This window comes from Linepithema humile, chromosome 6 (assembly GCF_040581485.1).
Source record: "Linepithema humile isolate Giens D197 chromosome 6, Lhum_UNIL_v1.0, whole genome shotgun sequence".
In the NCBI taxonomy this organism is placed as follows: Eukaryota; Metazoa; Arthropoda; class Insecta; order Hymenoptera; family Formicidae; genus Linepithema; species Linepithema humile.
Genome location: NC_090133.1, coordinates 21,781,319 through 21,804,051, shown reverse-complemented (window position 1 = coordinate 21,804,051; position 22,733 = coordinate 21,781,319). Strand labels below are relative to the sequence as shown.

The window sequence follows — 22,733 nt, the reverse complement described above, 5'->3', positions numbered from 1 at the left end:
CAAATGTAAGTTATAGAGATTTTTTACAATATTAAAATTTAATAAACAACAATATATTTCATTTTTTCATACAATTATAACATAGAAATTGTGCAATACATTTTTATCTTAGAGAGAAATTTTAAGAGTATAATAGTCTATGTATAAAATTTTTTTATAGTTTTTTATCAATGTTAATGACCTTTTCCTTCATTTCTTGTTAAATTATCTTAATTATTATGTCGAAAATTTTAATTAAATTATATTTAGCAAAAAGAAATTATATATAGTCAGAAATGTTTTAATTGTTCCTTGCTGTAGTATCCGATCTAATCGTCTTAAATTTAACATTTGATTTGTGCAATTACGTCACCTTAATAAGTGGAGATCTATAGCTAAATTAGCATTTTATCTTTGACATAAACGCTAGGAGCTCTTCACCTTGACATAAATACAGTACCGTTTAACAGCAGCATTTCAAAGAAATATTTCTTATTAAAAAAATTTAGCGTTGTATTTAAAAGTTTTTTGCTCATGAAAGAATGCGTGATGTTTTTACATAATTTGAGAGGTTTGTAAAGTCGGTTAGTTCATTGTCAGTGATTAGCATACTTGTCTATTCTGTAAACTCCTTTTTTGGCTCATGGCCCACTTCAGACAAATTTCCTCGGGCAATGAAACGGTACTGTTTGTTTTTTTTCTCTCCGATTCTTTTTTTTCACATTCTTTATAGCAATGAATCTGTGATATATGTTACGACGTTTCTAAATTCAGTTATACAAGATCGCACATAAACATTTTATTTAAATATTTTCATATTTCAATATTTTTGCTAAAAGTAACTGAATGAAATAAATATAAGAATATTGTCTATAAAAAAATATGTATACATTGAAAAAATATACAAAATATACATATGTTAAATAATAAAATAATTTTTAAATTAGAGATTTAGATGTGAAAAAAATGTTTATAAAAATGATTATATAAGATAATTTTTAGAACAAATTTGGCAAAAATGTTTAAAATACATGTAAATATAATGAAAAATAAGAATTCAAGTAAACACGTGTTTTGTAAAGCATAAAAACGTATCGTTTATCTTATAAATATTTCTATGTACAGATTTTTTACGTTATTTTATTTTTATTGTAAAAATTGTTAACAATTAAAAGACTACTGCTGCGCGATGGGTTATCTTCTTGTTGTGTTTCCTTTATTATTTCTATTTTTCATTTTTATTTACTTATTTAAAATTATTAAAAATTACTTACTTAAAATACATTTATTTAAAAATTTAATCATAAGTTGACTCAATTGAATTTATTTATATTTATTGAATTTTTGCGAAATCAGTCTTTATCAAGCCGTTTTTGTCTTATAAGCCTTTCGATAGAAATCGCTAAACAGGTAGATGAATATTACCACATTTGTTACGAAGAAATAAGTTAGAGCCTTCGGCATTCGGCAGTCCAGAGCCAACGTTAATATTAGGTAGAATAACATTATTCCAAACTGCAACTGAAATTTGATAAAGAATTTTAATTATTATATCTGAATTATATTATAATAAATCTGTATGATTGACATTTCTTTAAATCGTTTCTTATTAAATAAACATTTAAAAAAAATATTAAGCACTAATTGAAGAGAATAGTCGAGAAAAATAAAATTAACGTTTAAAAGTAACATTGACATTAAATTCTATTATTTAGTTATAAAAATGTAATTTTGTGTTCAAAAAAATTGACAAGAATTGACAGTAATAAGATTCTAGTAATTCATATAAATTACTTTGGTAGTATAATGCTTGATAATTACCAGTTGAATCCAGGTCATATATTTCTTCCACCAGAGGTACTTTCTATATTTGGAGCCAAGCGCGGCGATGAAATAATAACTGTACATAATAATGTGAACCATGGAATTCAAAAAACCCACTACGACACCTTGTTCGCCAGGCAGCAATTTCAAGTAGCACCATGAAAAAACGGCCGTTACTGTGTGGTGATAAACATGAAGGAAAGTCACTTGATTTTGTTTCTTTCTCAACACGAAAAATACCTTCAGAAAACAGAGAAAGGAATAAATATTATTAGTTATATTTTTTAAAATGGAATTTGTTTTCTTACTTTCTTACTTTACTAGGTGCGCAACTAAGTTTCCGGGTTTTTTTTATCAATGCAAAATGGAAAATTTCAAGAGAAATACAAAAAACGATTTATTCAAAGTATCGTCCCTCGCTAGCTACACATTTTTGCCATCTCTCTGGCAATACATGAATACCGCGACGATAAAACGATGCGTCTTTGAATCGAAACCATTCATCCAACCAGTTTCGCACTTCTTCGAAATTGGCCAAGTGTAGCCCAGCCAAGCCATGCGCCATCGACCGGAACAAGTGATAATCGGAAGGGGCCAGGTCTGGTGAATACGGCGGGTGCGGTAGCAGATCCCATTTCAGCGTTTTGATGGTGTCCTGGACGATGGAAGTGCGATGGCACGGAGCGTTGTCGTGCTGCAATATCACTCGTTCGTGTCTCGTGTCCCATTCTGGCCGTTTTTCGAGCAATGCATGGTTCAAATTTATCAATTGTTGTCGATAGCGATCCCCATTGACAGTTTCGCCCGGTTTCAGCAGCTCATAGTACACGATTCCTTTCTGGTCCCACCAAATGCAAAGCATTGTCTTCTTTCCGAAGCGATTTGGCCGTGCCGTCGATGTTGATGCTTCGCCAGGTAAAAGCCACGATTTTTTGCGTTTGGGATTCTCGAAATATATCCACTTCTCATCGCCAGTAACAATTCGATGCAAGAAACTCTTTCTTTCATGCCGCAAAAGCAAAATTTCGGAAGTGGCTCTTCGATATTCCATCTGTCTCTCAGTCAACTCATGCGGCACCCATTTTCCTTCTTTTTGAATTTTTCCCATGGCATGTAAACGTTTGGAAATACCTTGGCGAGTCATGTTTAATGCCTCCGCAAGTTGATCTTGTGTTTGTGTATCATCTTCATCCAATAACGTTTGCAGATCGGCGTCCTCAAATGTTTTTGGTCTTCCGGAGCGCTCCTTGTCCTCAGTGTCGAAATCGCCACTTCTGAAGCGTTTAAACCAATCTTCACAGGTAGTTTTCGATGGTGCATGTTCGCCGTAGGCTTTTTCAAGCAAACGACGTGCTTCAGCTGCATTTTGTTTCAAGTTGAAGCAGAAAAGCAAAGCTTCCCGCAAATGCTGTTTATTTGGCACAAAACTCGACATCTTTCTTGTTAGAAAAAATATTTTTGCGTTGCGATATCTGTTGGTATTATGACTGGTTATTGTTGACAGATGTCCAAGTTAATAAAAAAACACAACTTTAGACATGTATATCGACTACATGTATCGTTAGCGCCATCCATGTGTAAAACCCGGAAACTTAGTTGCGCACCTAGTACTTATTTGTTTTCAAATTTATTTATATTACTATATATAAAAAAAATAATTATTTTACTGATATAAATAAAATAATTTTAGAAAATTTATAACAAAATTTTTATATATAATCGGGAATATCTCAATTTGTCATTTAGCTCAAGTTTGTATATCAATTTTTATATATTTCAAAATACATAATATTATATGTCTGAAGAAAAAAAGTGTTCTACCTATTTAAAAAAATTTCAACTTATTTGCATTTACAATCAGAACTAGTACAAGCAATTGACATTTTTCCGATGACCCAGTTAGTAAAGCGCTTTGTTCATATTTCAAAATATTTGATTACGATAGCCTTTGTCGGTTATGTGACGAAAGAATGGTGCAATGATAACGGAAACACAGTATTGCGCTTTATCATTGTTTTACGTAATCTTTAAAATTCAGTAAATGTTAAACGTCTTCGGAATTAATTTGTCTGTATTAATTTTATGTATGTGCATATTCTTTAATGCATACAACATACATATGTATAGTATGCATATGTATATAATATAGTATATATTCGCTTACCGTATCTAGAAGCTCGATGATTTTTGCAAAGAAATACCACCACGCACCTCGCGACAGCTATATATTCGAAACATGATACACAACATTAAAAACATATTCAAACGTAAATAATTATTGTAAAAATTTAAAAAAAGTGCTTTACCGCTGATTGTAGATTTTTTTTTTGTGGCGAAGGCGGTAAATGATTGACATTATTACATCCGTGGGAAGAAAATAACTGTCGAATATCAACTTCTAATGCCTGAAATCAACATGTATTTTTTACAGATTACTCCACATCATATTATTCTAGTTAATTTCTTTACATGTAGTTTTATTTGAATTTAGACAATTATATAAAAATGTTAACTTTAATTAACTAATTTTTATCAAAGTGTTAAATTTAAAAATATACATATATTATTATGTATTCTCGTGATTTACATAATAATAATTACATCATGTAACACTTATTGTTAAGCCTTCAAGATTTGCATGAAAGAATGCTAAAGTGATATTCTTTTCAAAATGAAATAGTAGAGGATGAACAAAGTACACATTGTAATATGTTTTCCACTGTTTAGTATTAAATAGTAAAAAATTAACTTCAATAGATTTCATGCAAAATTACAATATTGTACTTACCAAAGATGTTAACCAGATACTAAAGAGTACTTGAAACGCATTGTACAAAATCATAACGGTATTTAGCTGAAAAGCTGGCCTTTTTTCCATCATTTTAGGTCCAGCTTTTAATACAAATATTAAATATGTGCCGACGATACACAACATAGGGCCTGGAGACCCCATTAAGGGCCACGTGTCGACCAAGGGATCTGTGTCGCAAAAGAAATAGAATTCATTTATTTCTTACGAAAATTCGTAAAATGTGTACATTGACTAAACGTATCTAATTAATAGCAGGCTGTAGCTATATTTCATAAACTTCAATTTATTTCTAGAATTAAAATTTTATAATAGCTATGGTCGAGAATATGGACTTATTTACCTTTAACGTTTTCCAAAACTTCATTATAATTGCTTACTAAATGTCGTATGAGACTAGCCATGTTGGTAGTTTACGTTACGTAGTAATCGAAAATCTGAAGCGTAAAAAATGTATTTGATTTACATTCACGCAATTATAATGTACAACAAATTCCAAGTCTTTCTTTTTACATTTTTTTATACATTATAAAGTTTTTTACATTTTTTTACATTTTTTTACATTTATTTTAAATAAATTGAATAGGAGCGTAAAGAGCCACTCGTGCCACGTCGTGCGAAGATTACTTTATATTCATTTAAAACATCCACATTTTAGGATATTTATTTTGTGGGCATTTAGAATATTTATTTTTTTTTTAGGATTATATTTTTTTGACATCAGGCAAAAACGTTTGTAATGTAAACAATTTTAAATAAATATAAAATAACCTTTGCACAACGAACCCGCATTGTGACTCTTTACGCTCCTATTAAATTTATTTCATTTTGTCAATCACTCATAGAGCCTTTTACATTAATTATTGTACTTTTTATTTTAAATTTACAAAAGTAAAAGAATAAAATAATTTAAAAGTTTATTTTTTATATTAATAAAATATTGACTTTTTCTCTTTGTATTTAACATAATTTTCAGAAATGAGGTTAATAACATATTTAATAAAATATTTTTATAGAATATTAAAATTTATATAAATTATGACAATAAATAATATTAGTATCGCTACCAATAAAAAATAGAAAATTAATTGTATTGTTATTTACATCATTGAGCACAGTTTAAGTTATTAGTCTACCATTGTATTAAAATTTAAACAAACAAATAATCGAATGCTGGTCGATCAAACAAATAATCAGTCTCGATCTATCATACGCCTTCTCTTAAGAAATTATGATATATATGACAACACACAATAATTAAAAAAGCAAACAGAAAATGCAAATTTCTTGTAGTGTACTCACTCTTTAACAAGCAATCGAAACTTTGCGGATTAATTTCACAAGTTTAGAGATGAGAGAACTTTGTGATTATTGTGTACTTGATGTATTTCTCTCAAAATTGAGAAAGTTTAGATACGATTCGCTATCCGTAAGCGTCTTCTGATCACCGATCTGCGAAGAGACGCGTCCTACCAAAAACTGATCGTTCACCGTGTGAAGCGTTTGCCAAGAGGACCACTATTCAGCAACTACGTCTTTCGATCCCCACTTGTCGAATACGACTTCCTACCTCTGACCAATAATGCAATAAGAGGTCAAACGACGACAATGAGACGCAAGAAGGCGGTTAGGTTGGGTTCATAGACATGAGGTTAGAATCATTTTGTTTGATTAACTATTGAGATCGATTGATATCAAAATAAGGAAGGGAGGGAGAGAGAGAAAGCGTGCACGAGAGATAATGATAAATGGGAGCAATGAAAGAGGGGAATGAAGAAAGAACAACGAAAAAAGGAGAACGCTGAAGGAATTTGCGAAGACGACCACAAAAGTGCCGCGTTTTAAACGCGCGAATGTCTTGTGCCGTTTACGGCGACTAAAGTATGATAAGAAGCGACGAAACACTCTTAATAGGGCGCAGAAGATAACATTCAATAATCAAATTTAGTTGCTTATATTGTGTGTAATTTTTGCACACTATAATTTCCGATATCAAGTGGCTAAATATTGTCGTTTTCTATCGTTGACTGTCACATTTGTAGTTTATATAATAACAAAATTTTTAATATTTAATGTCTAACATTTTGATCGAATATCAAATTACAAGTATTGAAATAAAATTCACTTAAAATTTTACTAGGAAAAATTACCTTTAAATTAAGGAAAAAAAATGCTTGCAGAGGTGAACAACCTATTGCGTAATTATTTTGAATACAATGTGTTACGGGGAATAGTTACATAATTTAAATTTTTTAAACTCATTTAACAATGTTAATTTTAGTTTTTTTATATTTGGCTATTATATTTTTGTATATTAGTCTATGATCATTAACGGTTACATAACTGCCGAATACATTTCTCAGATTATTTACTTCACGCGTATGCTATCTGTTAACATAATTCAATTCGCATAAATATAACATCAATTTTATAAAAAAAGAAAAATATATATAATACTATTTTTATAAATTTACATGTATTACAATAACATTATCATTAAGAGTAACTTTAAAATTACTAAGAAAAGGTCAAAATGACAACGGAAGTCGGAATCGAAGAAGTTCATTGCCGCATTAGAATAAGTCTACAGGAAATTACGTAAAATATCTATGCAAACCAGTTAATTATTATGTACAAACATTGAAGAATTCCGAACCGTAAAGCGTCTTCCTCCGAATGTTTGACGATGTATATTTAACAGGAATAAACATGTGGCTGCATAGAGGAAATATGTTTGACACATAGTATTGTAACTTATTTGTAATTATATTGAGGTTTCTCGCAATTTTCAAGTCAAAGTACAATATATTATGAATTGCGTCGTAAAAATTGTGTGCAAATATTTGATGAATGCTAAATGTTCTAAAGAAAAAATCAATCACACATATATTATTTACATGAAGTATAAATAGAATGATAAAATATGACTGCCTGTTGTAAAATTTAAAATGTATTATTGTTGATAAAAATCAAGATATTAATAGTTGCACTATTTGTTAATTGTGACATTTTCTACTGTACTTGTACGAGTTGTAATTATTTTTAGAGGAAGTATGCATTAATTCTGTGTAGAGTAGTTAATATACGTAACTGTGTAATTGAAGAAGATAAATTAATGCGACGTCTGTCTTTATGTAACGATAATTACACGTTTAAGAGTGCGGTCAAGTTCCGTCCCTTTCCCATTGAAATGTTCGCACTTTGAATATTCCAATAAATGATACATAGAATTGAAGCTTGGGATGAGTAGAATAAGAATCTCAAGTCTCGGTATTATTTTTTTAGCCGTTTGGGAGAAAAATGATTCAAAAGGTTGCAATCTCAATAGATGACCAATAGCCAAGATTTAAAAATTAGCTATTTCTAAATTTAAAATATTTTATTTTCAATTATAAACGTTAAATAAAAGCAAAAATTGTAAAAGGATGACACAACTTGCTGTTTGAATAAACTTGAACTTGAGTCGAGTGCATCACTCGAGCAAGTAAACACAAGCATAAAGTTCAGGCCACGCGTTAGTTCAGTCATCTATTGAGATACCTTTTGAACCGTTTTCTCCCAAACAGTTGAGAGATTAATACCGAGATTTCTGATTCTTATTCTACTCATCCTAAGCTCAATTCTATGTATCACTTATTGGAATGTTCATAGAGGCGGAACGTCTATGGGCGCTTAACCGCACTCTTTAGCATTGTGATTATTATAAAAATGTTGTGCGGGGAAATAAATTAATTTATTTATGTTGTCTATTATACTGATTTATTTTATTTTACAATTTAATTGTAAATATTAATATGTACGCTTCACGCATTATTATAGCAATACAATTGAAGATTGACATCATTAGTTACTTAAAAAATGCAACCAAAGTATGAAATTGCAATATTTGATGAGGAATTATTTCTTGTTTATCTGGAATAAATGAATTTAGCATTAGCATAAGAAAAAGTATACACAAAATGTGCAGAATAAGTAATTTCTTAATTTGTCATAATTATTTTGTGATTTTTTATTTAACTTTTTCAATTTTATATGTTGCTAAAAAATATTTTTATGTATTTACTTACTATTACCATTGAAATAATAAGGCAGTTTATGTTGCAATTTATCTTGTCTTGTCTTCTTTTCTTTTTTTTTACAAATAATAGCACTTGTTTATTACAATATGAATAATTGAATAATTATGAACACCTTATAATTACATTAATTGTTATTTGCACAGTAATAGCACACGTTTACAAACGTAATTTACATATTTGATGTACAAATAAATAATCCACTATTTTCTCGTACGTGCGAAAAAGTTATTTAAATTCAATATATTTTGGAGAATTTTTGCAATATAATAGTGCATAGTTTTATTAAAAATGGCACATGGCATGCTGAAATAATAAAAGTTACCTCAAAAATTTTATTGCTAAAAATGGCTACAAATAAAAAATCTATTCGCCATTGTATTTTGTAGAAATTCCAGCAAGAAAAAATTTTACAAAAGTGTGTGAATCATGATGATTCTTTTATTTTATATCATAAAAATTTTGTGATATATGTATATAAATGTATACAAGTTTTAGATCCGACGAAAATCTAAAGTCTATGTTAGTCAGCAAGCTTATTACACATCCGTTTTTATTTGTTTACAATCGACTAGTAATCAGTATCTAATTAACTCACTAATGACGTATCTAATTAACTCACTATCTAGTGGTTCGCGGAAACTCGTAGAGGAAAAATATATATCGATGTTAAAACGGTGACGTATCGTCACAACTGGAAATATATATACAGGCGTTTACGTCGTTAACGTTCGTACGGAAGAATGAAGATACGACCGATGGCACCGTTAGAGGAAAGCACTGTCGGAACGTTTTTCTTCTGTAACAAAGCTGGACATTCAAGAGTACTAATCGGACGTCAAGTAGTAGAAATGAATCTACAGTTGTATCGTATAACGAGCTGTGAAACGTGTGTAAGAGTTCGTAGCTACGATGCCTTGACAAATGCTATGTCATATGAGTGGAAAGATAGATGACACGATTGCATATATTCATCCTGCATGCCTAATCATTTTACGCGTATATAATGTTGAAGGAAAATCGAATATAATATAAATAATACTAATTTAAAACAATATTAAATTTACTTTGCTTAAATTTGTTATTGTGTGAAATATAAATTATAAATATTTTAATATATGAAATTTGAAACCTCAGATTCGCAGCTTCAAAGAAAATCGCGGACAAGTCGAACGAATCACAACGACATATTGCAGCTTAATAACGGTGCTGTCATAAAATTTATGAAAAATTTCTTCACGCATCAGTGTAACTTTAATAGCCCGATCATAATTTATGATTGGAAGCGAACCGGCTCGTAAGTCAGTCAACATGCAAATCTTGACTTACGCTGTACTTGACAAAAGTGCGTATCGTGACTACTGGCTTAATAAACCGTCGCAATTATGACGTCGACGTCATCGATGACGACCGGGTTAATAAGGGACACAAAGGCGATGCGAGTAAAACCAATCTGGAATCTTTCGGCGTTACTTTCTAGCTCTTAGCTCGGAAGTAAGTTAACGATTTGCAGCTAGGAAGTAGGATTATGTACTCTTTCTAGTGGGTTAAGCGGTCGGCGAATATCCTCGACAGAATTGTGGCAGATTCGTATTTACAATTAACACATTATGCGAATTTTGAGCAAACCAATATCGCTTCTTAATTTTTTTTAGTGTCTCAAATTTTGCTGCGCCGCTTTTAATTATTTTTCCAAAACTGCTTTTACAAAAGTTATAGCAAATGCATTTAGAACATACGAAAACTTATATACAAACTTGTAATTTTTAATCAATGAATGAAGGAAATGGAAGTTATTTTCAATCGTAAAAGTCATCTGCTTGATTAATTTCTCGATCCGGTTGGTTGTGTGAAGCGAGACTATCATAATAGAAATTTTAATGACTTTTAAGGATGGATCTTGAAGATTGTAAACAGATATAACGGCATCTTTCGGCGACATCATGACAAAACTGACTTTGCTATAGATATGTAGTCCTTTCTGTTTCTCCTCGTCTTTTTTCTTTCATTTCCTCTCGTTCGTCCCAGTTCGGAACATGTGCTCAAAAAAAGTAGGCCATCTAGCAGCTCTTCGACGGTCATGGCCGCGATTAATTATTCGATTCGGTGTGTACGAACATATGGTGAAAAAAAAAATCAAAAAACTTATTGCGGTCATCTGCAATAGATAAGTCAAAAGAAAGTTATCGCGGTCATCTGCAACGGATAAGTCAAAAGAAAGTTATCGATGTATTTCGATATCGAAAATGATGATCAAAATATACAATAATTTATAGGCTTAATGTATCAAGACATAATTCCTCTCTTCCTCTCTCTATTCTTTGCAAAATTTATAATACTTAATAGTAAATTGTTATAAACATAATTAATGTGTGCATTATTTTAAACTCATTAACTTGTTATTAAAATCTTCATAATTAGTGAGACTGTATTTTACTATTGAATGAAATAATCAAAATTCCCTTAACATTTGCGATATGCACAAATATGACTAAAATGATGACTGAAACAGATATACAGGGTGTCTGGCAATAATCGCCCCACCGGTCATATACAGGTAGAGGAGGTCAAATCGAGTAGAAAAGTCCTTTACCATTTTTTAATTTTCATAATAAGTACTGAGTAATTAACGAAAAAAGATCGACGAATCCGCGCGAGTAAAGCGCGCGCGGTGAGAAGGACGTCCCACTGCTACGCGATCACTAGGACACAAGGATCTAGCGTTACGCGCCGCTCGTATGTTGCCATTGTCATTTGTAGAGCGCTCCTCCCAACGCTTCATCGCGCGCCTAGTGATCGCATAGCAGTGGGACGTCCTTCTCGCCGCGCGCGCTTTACTCGCGCGGATTCACCGATCTTTTTTCGTTAATTACTCAGTACTTATTATGAAAATTAAAAAATGGTAAAGGACTTTTCTACTCGATTTGACCTCCTCTACCTGTATATGACCGGTGGGGCGATTATTGCCAGACACCCTGTATGTGTAAATATGTTAATAGGAGATTTATAATAATAACCATAATTTATTATAATTCTTTATAAAGAATTTTTAAATTAAACACATAAAATAAAATATGAATTATATATATTGTGTACACATAAATATTCATATACGTATATCTAATTTTATATTATATAATATCGTTATAATATATATAATTTATATATGTAATCGAATATGATTAGAAATATTACAGATTGGGATGGTTAATGATTACGTATTTATGTGTGTGTAAATAGCAACATTAATAATAACGGTCTTCCACTTATTACATTAATATTGGTGCTAAATATTTTTGCAACAGAGTATTTTCCAGTAATAAATGTTAATATCATTCACGTAGAAATAAAAGTTAGTGTAAATCTAAAATAAAAACCTGTCATAGAAACTTATGTATTGAACGTCAAACTTTAACATTCCGTATTTTAAAATTCAAGTTTTGAAGTATAATATTCTAAAAGATTAAAAATATTTTTTTTTATTATATTGAAATAGTTGAATAAGTGTAGAATGTGGGATTGAAGAGTTTCTTAACTCTTTAACTAAGAGTTTGAATAAAACAAAACGCGAAATGTATTTATCGCAAAAGAGCAAAAAAAAAAATAATAGTAAGATTTTTGTATGAGATGGATGTAATACATTTTTACTGCTCGTATTATCTGAAATATTTTTGTACGTATAAAAGTTATTTTAATCCAAAATTATATGATATTATTGCTGTAGGATGTGCATGATAAAGTCTATAATCAAAAAATGTAGGAACATAATTTGAAGTATTATAATTTTAAGATTTTAATTAACTTTAATTAATGATATTATATGTAAAAATTGCAAACGTAGCTAATTTTGTAGAAAAGCAACCCCAAACTTTAAATATTGACTGCATTATGTTTTGTTTTCTTTTGAATACTTCTTATAACAATTGTATATTAGATATAAAAATTAATAATTAATTCATTAAAATATGACTGTTTAAGAGAGATACTTAAAAACAAAAAGAAAAAGAAGAATTGAGAAAAGATGTCGAAACCGTTAAGTTTTCGATAAAGACATATCTATTTCCTAAAAATTAAATGTTACATTTTATCAAATTAATATAAACATCATTTGTTTAGCTAGTTAATTCAATAAAAATCTATCATTCATATATCTTTACTTGAATACTAAATCAGCTTGTACGGAATTCTTAAAGTTTGTTTTATTTTTATAATTATTTGTTGGCGATACATGATGTTTAAACAGTTATACCGTTTTTAATAATATCAAGTTATTCTATATACTTGTAGCTATCGCAAAGTGTTTTTCTATTATTTTTATTTTTGTTACTTCCGACTATTTGGAAAATTTAATCACAGTCTAAAATAGAAGTATAAAATAAAAGTTTAAAAACAAAATGGTATTTTGGTTTGATATTTTGCTCGCTTTATCATTAAATGTCCAAAACATGAAAGATCGTTTCAATTCATCTGACACGAACGAAAAATGACAACTATCGTAAAAGTTGAAATTAATTAATATTTATATTTTAATTAAAAATTAATTTTGATAATATTTGTATGAATACCAAAAATATTCAACATTATCGTCTAAATTTATAATTTTTTTGTTTTTCCGTTTGAAATTTTGGCGGAGACGCCGTTTGCTTCCGTTTTTGTTGGTACCATTTTTGCCGGTTTTTTCTTGATATAAGTTTTATAATAAAATTCTCCAAATAATATCATCATGAAAAAATTCTGTGGTATCATTATATATGCCGGCCATAACGGAAAGCCACAATCTTTAACCCAGAATAATTGCATGTAATGCAAGCCGATTAGGAAAAATTGCACCAATTGCAGTTGTGTGATGTATTTCTTCCATGAGTTTGTATTGATCTTCATGGATGTCAACAGATAATGCGTGTACATTATCATATGAACAAATGTATTGAGTAATCCTGAAATATAATGATAGAATAATAAGCGTCATCGAAAAGTCGTAAATAAACAATTTTTTTGCTGACAGAAGAAACATTATTGATCCATCGGTTATATATTTAGAATTGATAAAAATAGCTACTTGATTTTTATTAATGTTTTTTTAAATGCAATTTTTGTATAAAACAACGAGAAATAATATTTGTTATTCTGCGATTGTATATTTATTGCGTATATCAAATGCTGTTAATTTGATAACTATTAATGTTTACAAGCCAATTTTTCCATTTCTTCTTACATACCTAAAAAGGTCACATGACCACCAGGTAAATATTTTGCGGCACCCCAAGAACACATTACCATACCAGTGTGGTGATATACATGAAGAAAACTCACTTGATTCTGTTTTTTCCTCAATACAAAAAAAATTGTGTCTAACAAATCCAGTAGCTTGATCAGAAAATATATCCAAACTATTTTGGCGATCTGTTTAATATGTAAATATATAAGAAATATTAATTTTCTAATTTTTGTCATTATTCTTTGTCTCTTATAGCAATTAATAAACTTGTGTATATTTGTTTTTTTTAATATTAAATACTTCTGATCAAAGAAACAATTTTTATAGTAATTAAATTCTTGTAATTACCGTTGTGGCTGTTGGTGTGTTCGAAAAATCGATGGGCTGACAAAAATAACTATAATCGCGTAACCATCCCAAATCTAAGGCCTGAAATGTATAATTTTAATAAGAAAACATTTTAATAGCTATATACGGAATCATTTTTATTAATAATTAATATTTAGTTAAACAATTTCTCACGCAAAAATCAATTTTTGGTATAAACATGCCTACCCTAAAATTTTAATCATTACAACTGCTATCTTAAAATTTAAACAATTTGCAAAATTTACAGAATTTATAGTATATTGTTTTTCATTAATTTATATAAAAATTTTATATATAAAACTGTAAATGTTACATAATCTTTTTTGTCTTTATATCTTTATAGAAGATTAGAAATTGAAAAATTAATTAAAAATGTGACTTACTTTGTAAAACATGTATGCATTTATTAGAACTTGAAAAGTATTATGTAATTGTAATATTCTGTCCAATTTGAAAGGTTGTCTTTTTGCCATAAATCTTGGTCCAAGATTATGTACAAAATATATATAAAATCCAAGAAGAGTCAGACCAGGCCATGGTGAGCTCAGCATGAAACGATCGTTGTTACGTGGATCTTGCAAGAAAAAATTGAAATTAATTAAAGCAAACGTGGACCATTGATAAGCGGCATGAAATCTGTTTAAACATTAAAAAAAGTGGCTGTGCAAAAAGTTATGTGTTTAAATAAAGATTAAAAAAACAAATGATAATCTAATGTGCGTCAATAAATCACTGCTGCATATTGACCGCGCATTTGAATCTTATTTAACTTTTATATTTTTATTTATCTTCAAAAGCAACTACTTATATTACCAAAGTTTTAAGCTGTTCTTAAATTAATTTATGTTGAAAGCCTGGTAATATAAAAATTCTGTATCTATTATGAAAGATAGATAATGTGTTCAGTATTATATGGAAAAATAAAGCACATGAAGAAGACCTAATTATGCTGTGATATTTCCGTTGACATAACTTTCTTGTTGAATTTATTAATATTCCTATGATAGATGATAGCACATTGATAATAATGATGTTTATTGACCAATGTTACGCTTAAACTTAATGTTACGCTTATTTATGATTATTATATTATATTAATATCCTATGAATGCATGCATATAAATTGCCACAAAAAATTACCATATTTATAATTAAATAGAAGAAATAGTAGCCTAAATCGTATCACTTAAGATAATTTGTTTTATATTTCCCATTTGGTACTAATTTGTACATAAATTAATATTAAAAATTATCATGTTTAACTTTTTGCTAAAAACAAATTAATTAGTTAATGACTTTTTATAACATAATGTTAAAAGTACGATTAATCAACCGGTTCTCTAAATCGTATCTTCTTTAAAAATAACAAATTTGTGAATAAAAATAATTAAAAAAATATGACGAAGAAGAGAAAATTATTTTACATATACATATTTTATCAATAAATAAACATAATAAAAATAGTTAATATATAATGATTAAGAAACGTATTTATATTAATGTCAATAAGTTTATCAATAATAAAGAAAAAAGAAAACATCCAATATGTAATAATAATAATTAAATAATATTTATTCATGTAGATTTTAATTATTTATATAAAAGTATTCAGTAAATATTAATGAGAGTTAATGTGTCACATAACAAATGTGATAACAGATATGCGTAACAACGGTATGATTTAAGAAACCTCAGGGTAGTACGATTTAGGAATTATGACAACCTTTGCAAAAATATTAATTTAATTTCTATAATAATTGTAATATGTGTATGAAAGACATGTGAAATATTCTATGTACAATAAATCTAATATATGTTTTTATAGAAACATAAATATGTAAAACAAAATTGTATTATTAGATTATTATAAACTATGTAATATAGTAAAAAATTACATCAGCCATATCTGATTATTTTTTAAAAATATTTATAACGCACAAAATAAGATAATCTGTTAATTTTTTGTGTATATTTTTCATTACTTATTCCTTTTTTATATTCACTATTAGATGTTGCTTATATTCAATAAATAACAAAGATTGAATAATACGATTTAGGCGACCAGCATGCATTAGGCAGCTTTTTTCTACAAAGTTTCGATAAATAAATGAAAACTTTATTTTTTATATAAATTTAATATATAAAAATAGTAACAAGCAAGGTATTTTTCTTTATAAAAAAATTTGTATAAAATAAATTAAAATTTAATGTAAATAATAAATTAAAATTACTTACCCGCCAAATCTTCATTAATATATTTATACCACTTCACGAGATCATGTATAATTACAGCCATGTTGATGATATAAATTGAATTTTGGTTTTATTTTATTTGCCAAAAAAATTGTCATGCAATTGCAGCTTGCTTGTTTTAATATTCACACAAAAAAGAAAAATGTTAACTAATTAAGTTGAAACTTTTTTTTTATTATCAGTGTCATAAGAATCAGTTGGTAGTTTCAAGAGATTAAAACATTTTCTAATTTTAACTTTTTAGCTTAATTTTGTATTGTTTTCCGAACTATATTGTATTCCAAACTTTAACATGTCACTTAACTAGTTGTGAGCATATATTTATTGGACTATCTTTTTGCAAATTTCTTTCGACGCGACTATTCACCGACTAGCCACCGCGAAATTCTTGAACCGACTGAGAGAACGCTATTTACCCTTTCATTACGTTGTAAATTTCCTTCTCATTGTATTGTAATTATAACAGGCCCGCATACAAAGACGTATTCTCTGTGAAAATATTACATTGATGCTTACTTTCCTGGGTAATGTGACCTTTCGGACTATGTTACCCACCACTGTCCACGTTAAGGAGTGAATGTCGAATATTCATAAGTGATTAAACTAACATAAGAATAAACCATTCAAATGTATAACAGCTCATTTACTTCATTCTTTTTTTAATTCTTATCATTTCCTGACCGATTTAACTAGTGATATTAATATTAGTTGTATTCTAATGTAGATGAGAAAACCTGCCATTCTAATGTCAGTGCTCGACATGTATTAATCATTAACCACAAAGGAATTATGAAGTGCATAAAGTATAAGTAATTCTGTAAAATATTTATTAGCATGGAAGAATTAAATATCCTTTTTAAAAATAATTTAATGTGTTCTTTATTTATGAAAATAAAGCTTTTTGACAATGTTAAGACAATATTAATGCATTAAAGTTACATGCGGATCAACCATAAAAATTAAAAAAATACTTTTTTAAAGTTTCAAGCATGTAGAAAAATTTAACATTATAAAAAATAAATTTACTGTCGTTTACATTATACAATGTACTATGAAATAAAAGTTTAAAATTTTAAGAATTTAATCAAATTGATTTAGCATAGAAAAGCAAGGAATATACAAACTACGGGTTTTTAATGAGTTAATTAACTAAACAGGTCACGTTTATATTAAATGTGATAAATTACAACATTTTTTACAAAAGATTCATACAAAATGCAAAATAATAATAATTTGCAAATTTTTTAATTATTCTACAAAGATATTCACAAATATATATTAGTTTTTTAATAACAAGTTTATAATAACAAGTAAAAAGAAATTTTTTATAAATTTTTTCTTATTTTTTTTATGTATAAGCATTTTTATAATATTATATAACATCTTATAATATTATATAACATCTAGCATATCGCATTCTGTATGAATTTACAAAGAAAGAACACTCAAAAAAATATTTCGCTGATGTAGTTAGATTTCTAGATATCGCAACAAGAATGTATCGCTATTTTTCGTATCTGTGAAAACATTGTTTGTCACATACAGAATTTATAGCAGTAATGTTCTAGCAATAGCTTCTGAAAAATTTTGGTACCATTGCTAAATGTTATTCATTGCATGATCTAACACGTGATTGATCTTATATAGATAGGCGCTTTAGAGAAACTTTCTTTTTCAAGTTCACAAACAATACAGATATATATTCTGTTTCTGTCATCTAAACTTATTAAGTAATTACATATGCAATATCACAACAGTTGCTAATCATTTATCTGTTTTAGTTAATTTTTTACACCTAGAAAATTTTAGCTATTATTGCAAGATCATTTTTTTGAGTGAAATTATAATTCTTTAAAGCTTTCTGAACGTTAACCATTTCTTTCAGTCAACAGTATTGTAATCGACATAGCAAGTTTCCAAAAATTTTTAAGTCCCCAATTTGTTAACAACACAGTTCTTCAATTTCATCTCTCATACAAATAATTGCGGCTAATTACAACGTAATTGCATTCACAATGCTGAGACACGTGGCATTAAGAACGCGAGTATGAGATATTGCGACAATTGCGGCCAACATTCCAGAAAGAATATGCACGTTTATTAGCTGCAACATTCTCGTTTCTGTGTAATCATGTAAGCATGAAATTTTTGCACCTAAACTGTTTATCATTTTTTTTTTTTATTTTTGTTGATATCCATGTATTCCTCAATAATCAGCATACAATTACCAAGCGTATAAATTTATAATAAAAAAAATACATAAAAAATTTAATGAGTTTTACATAGAAATTTAAAATTTGCAGTTATTTTCTTATTTTGCATGTTATATTAGTGATTAACACATCTTAATTTATCTAATTGCTAAAAATTATATGTAAATGGAAACTATGATAACATCTGACGTATGTAAAAGAAGTCCACTGCATCCCAGTAAGCTCAACTGACTGTGATTGAACTTAAATTATTATTTTTTATATATACTTAATTTCAAAATAAAAATTCTTAAAGTTTGTTCTCTTTACCTTTTCTATAAGATAAAACAAGGAATTTCGGTGTTATTCTGCTCGTCTAAAAAAATTCTCGTATAATTGCAACTTATTTTTTATAATATTATATATATATATTCAAGCGTATAAAAGTTTATTTATTTTACTTTCTTTTGATTTCTTGTCATTTGCCACTAGATTTAATTAGTTGATATGATATTTGTCGTAAAACAATAATTGTAACATAATAATTTTTAATATTAATAAATTCTGTACTTCAAAAATGCATTGTTCTTATGTAGCTCATTTTATATAATGATATACTTTTATATTTAAAAAATAAAAACAATAAAAAGAAATAATTGAATAAATTATGACATAAATTTTTTAAAAAAAGACATCCTTATTTTTCAAAAATTTAAATGTAATATTTTACAACTAATATTAACGTAATCTATTTAAATAATTACATAACTCATTAAAAAGCCATAGTTTGCATATTCCTATTTGGTATAAAAATAAAATTGAGAAAAAAACGATCAAACATTCAACAGGACATTATAAGTTCTAAGTTCATAGTATTTTTACTCTTTCGTTTAAAACTTCAGTATAGATACTGCTTGTTTCCGTTTTCGTCAACACCGTTTTAATTTCCTGTTTTTTCTTTATATAGGTTTTATAATAAAATTCCCAAAATAATATCATCATGAAGATATTCTGTGGTATCAATAAATATGCCGGCCATATTGAAAAGCCACAATCATTCGCCCAAAATAATTGTATCTGATGTAAAATAATCATGAAAAATTGAATCAGTTGCAGTTGAGTGATGTACTTCTTCCACGCATTTGTGTTCACCTTCATGGATGTCAATAGATAATGCGTGTACATTATTATATGAACAAATGTATTGAGTAATCCTGAAATATAATGATAGAATAATCAATTAATTGTAGTAAAATAAAGATTTTTTTATTGATAAAGAAATTTCGTTGATCTATACGTCAGTTACATATTTAGTACTGATAAATATGACTATTTGATCCTCATTTATGCTTATTATAATTGTAAATTTTCACAAAAACAAAAAATTAAAATTTGTTATCATACTGTTATATTTATTGTTATATTTACAGCGGCATTAGTTCGAAAATTAATTTTTTTTATAAACAAATTTTTTATACCTAAGAAAGTCACATGTCCGCCAGGTATAAATTTTGCAGCAATCCAAGTAGCCATTACCATGGCAATGTGATGATATACGTGAAGGAAAGACACTTGATTCTCCTTTTTTCTGAGTATGAAAAAGACTGTTTCTAGCAAATCCAAATTCTTGATCATGAAATATACCCAGACCATTTTGGCGATCTATTTCATAGGTAAATATGTAGCAAATATTAATCTATAGTACTAGTAATTTGGCCTTTTATCGCCTGTTATCATTTATAAAAAATCAATTTAGAAATTAACTGAATTGTTTTAATTACCTCTGTGGCTCTTGGTGTATGAGAGTAATCGATAGGTTCGCAAAAGTAACTGTAATCGCGTAACCATGCCAAAACTAAGGCCTGAAATGTATAATTTTAATAACAAAACATTTTTAATAGCTGCGAAATAATTTTTATTAATATTTTATATTTAGTTAAAGTATTTTATGCTAAAATCAATTTTGGAGAAGAAAAATGTGACTGCCTGGGGAGTTTAATCATTTTTATTACTATCTTGAAACTATCTTGAATGTATCACAAAATTTGCGAAATATTTTATAAATATTTTCTTATATTTGTTTTCTCATTGCTTTTTTATCAAATTTTTTTAAAACTTTATGTACACAACTATAAATGCTACAATTTTTTCTCGATTTTTATATTTTTATAAAGAATACAAAATAAAAAAAGAATGTATAAAAAATGTGACTTACTTTATAAAATAAGTATGCATTCAATAGAATTTGCAAAAGATCATATAATTGTAATATTCTGTCCAATTTAAAAGGTTGTCTTCTTGCCATAAATCTTGGTCCACGATCAAGTACAAAATATATATAAAATCCAAGAAGAGTTACAGTAGGCCATGGTGAGCTCAGCATAAAGCGATCATTGTTACGTGGGTCTTGTAAAAACATGTCAAAATTAAGAAAAAATTATTGCGATAAATAATGTTATTACTTGTTATACATATTGTAAACATAGACAAAATTGCCAATAAATAATTATTTCCAATATTTCGAAATAATTTGGAGACGAGAATGTACTAATAATTTGCACAATAATACGATTAATAATGAGCATTATAGCAATAAATACGTAGCATACGTAGCAAGAAAATAATGTATTTAATATAAAATAATAAAATAAAGGTATATCAAAGCGTTGTTACGCGTTGAGGTATTTTCTTTAGCATAATTTTTATTAAACTTATTAGTATTTCTATACGGTAGCACATAAATAATAACGACGCTTGTTTATAATTAATGTATCAACTTATCTGTGATAAATATTATTTTAATATGTCATAATTGCTTGCATAGGTATATACAAATGGCTAAATATTATATTTACATATTTATAATTTAATATAAATAAAATCTAAATAAAATAATTAAAATTTTATCTTTTTTAAATTGAATTCTGAAATAAAAATTATTAAAATTATTTCAATTTAATTCTCATATCTTCCTCTTTCTCTCCTCTCTCTTTCTCCTCTCTTTCTCTCTCTCTCTCTCTCTCTCTCTCTCTCTCTCTCTCTTTCTTCCTGAGTAATCTTACTGAGTAATGAAATTACTTACCCGCCAAATCTTCATTAATATATTTATACCATTTCACGAGCTCACGTATAATTACAGCCATGACGACGATTGAGTTCAATTTCAGTGTTATTCTGCTTGTCCAAAATAATTGTCATGCAATTGCAGTTGACTTTTTATAATATATGCACACAAATAATAAAGAAGAATGCTGATTAAATAATTTGACTTCTTTTTCTTATCAATATTGGTTGATAATTTTAATAGATAAAACGCTTTTAATTCTTGCTTGTTAAATTAAGTATTTATCTCTAATTGTTTTTTAAACTGATTGTTTTAAACTTTAATCTGTCACTTGACTATTTTTAAGTACGTGTTTACTGGTCTCTCTTTTCGCAAATTTCTTTTAACGCGACTAACCGCCACGAAACTTTCGAATGAACTGTAGGAATGCTATTCCCCCTTTCGTTACATAATAAATTTCCTTTCCATTGTATTCCTTTTCATTAAAATAAGCCCGCATACAAAGACGATATCTTGTATAAAAATTGTGGCATTAACGCTAATGTTTTGTCGATATTGTAACCTTTCGTGTAACATTAACTTCCAATGATAAAAAGAAGTGTCAAATAGGTGGTATTTTGAGAGTACATTGAAAAATAGGTTATTCAAGTATATAAAAACTTATTTACTTTATCCGTTTTTTATCTCTTGTTACCGTCTAACTATTTGATATCGATATAATCCTTGTGTTTTGTATCGTTATGTTTAATGTCAATTCTTAATACATATCATTCATTGAATACAGAATTCATAAAACACATTCAGCGTAAATAGTTTTAGAAAATATTTATATATTATTATGGAAACATTAAATATATTTTAGAATATTTTTATAAAATAGTTAATGATAAAAATTGTTTTAAAACTCAATTTTTCTGTCTTAGAAAAAATTTATTGCTTGAAAATTAGA

The 22,733-nt window shown here is 27.9% G+C and overlaps 2 protein-coding genes across 2 annotated transcripts; both read right to left on the bottom strand.

Annotated features, from left to right (window-relative positions):
* Positions 1-37: 37 nt before the first annotated feature.
* Positions 38-6,320, bottom strand: LOC105671817 (very long chain fatty acid elongase 7-like). The gene is made up of 7 exons (XM_012366284.2): positions 5,915-6,320; positions 4,956-5,049; positions 4,592-4,782; positions 4,110-4,208; positions 3,968-4,024; positions 1,801-2,043; positions 38-1,500 (listed from the first exon to the last, which is right to left on the bottom strand). The coding sequence occupies exons 2-7, from the start codon at positions 5,014-5,016 to the stop codon at positions 1,342-1,344; spliced, it is 810 nt and encodes a 269-aa protein (XP_012221707.1). The 5' UTR covers positions 5,017-5,049; positions 5,915-6,320; the 3' UTR covers positions 38-1,341.
* Positions 6,321-12,872: 6,552 nt separating this feature from the next.
* LOC105671794 (uncharacterized) lies at positions 12,873-22,474 on the bottom strand. The gene is made up of 10 exons (XM_012366241.2): positions 21,803-22,474; positions 20,936-21,126; positions 20,502-20,582; positions 20,199-20,382; positions 19,590-19,934; positions 16,511-16,585; positions 14,659-14,849; positions 14,255-14,335; positions 13,908-14,091; positions 12,873-13,625 (listed from the first exon to the last, which is right to left on the bottom strand). Exons 1-10 carry the CDS (start codon positions 21,861-21,863, stop codon positions 13,282-13,284), a joined length of 1,737 nt encoding a protein of 578 aa, XP_012221664.2. The 5' UTR covers positions 21,864-22,474; the 3' UTR covers positions 12,873-13,281.
* Positions 22,475-22,733: the final 259 nt, after the last annotated feature.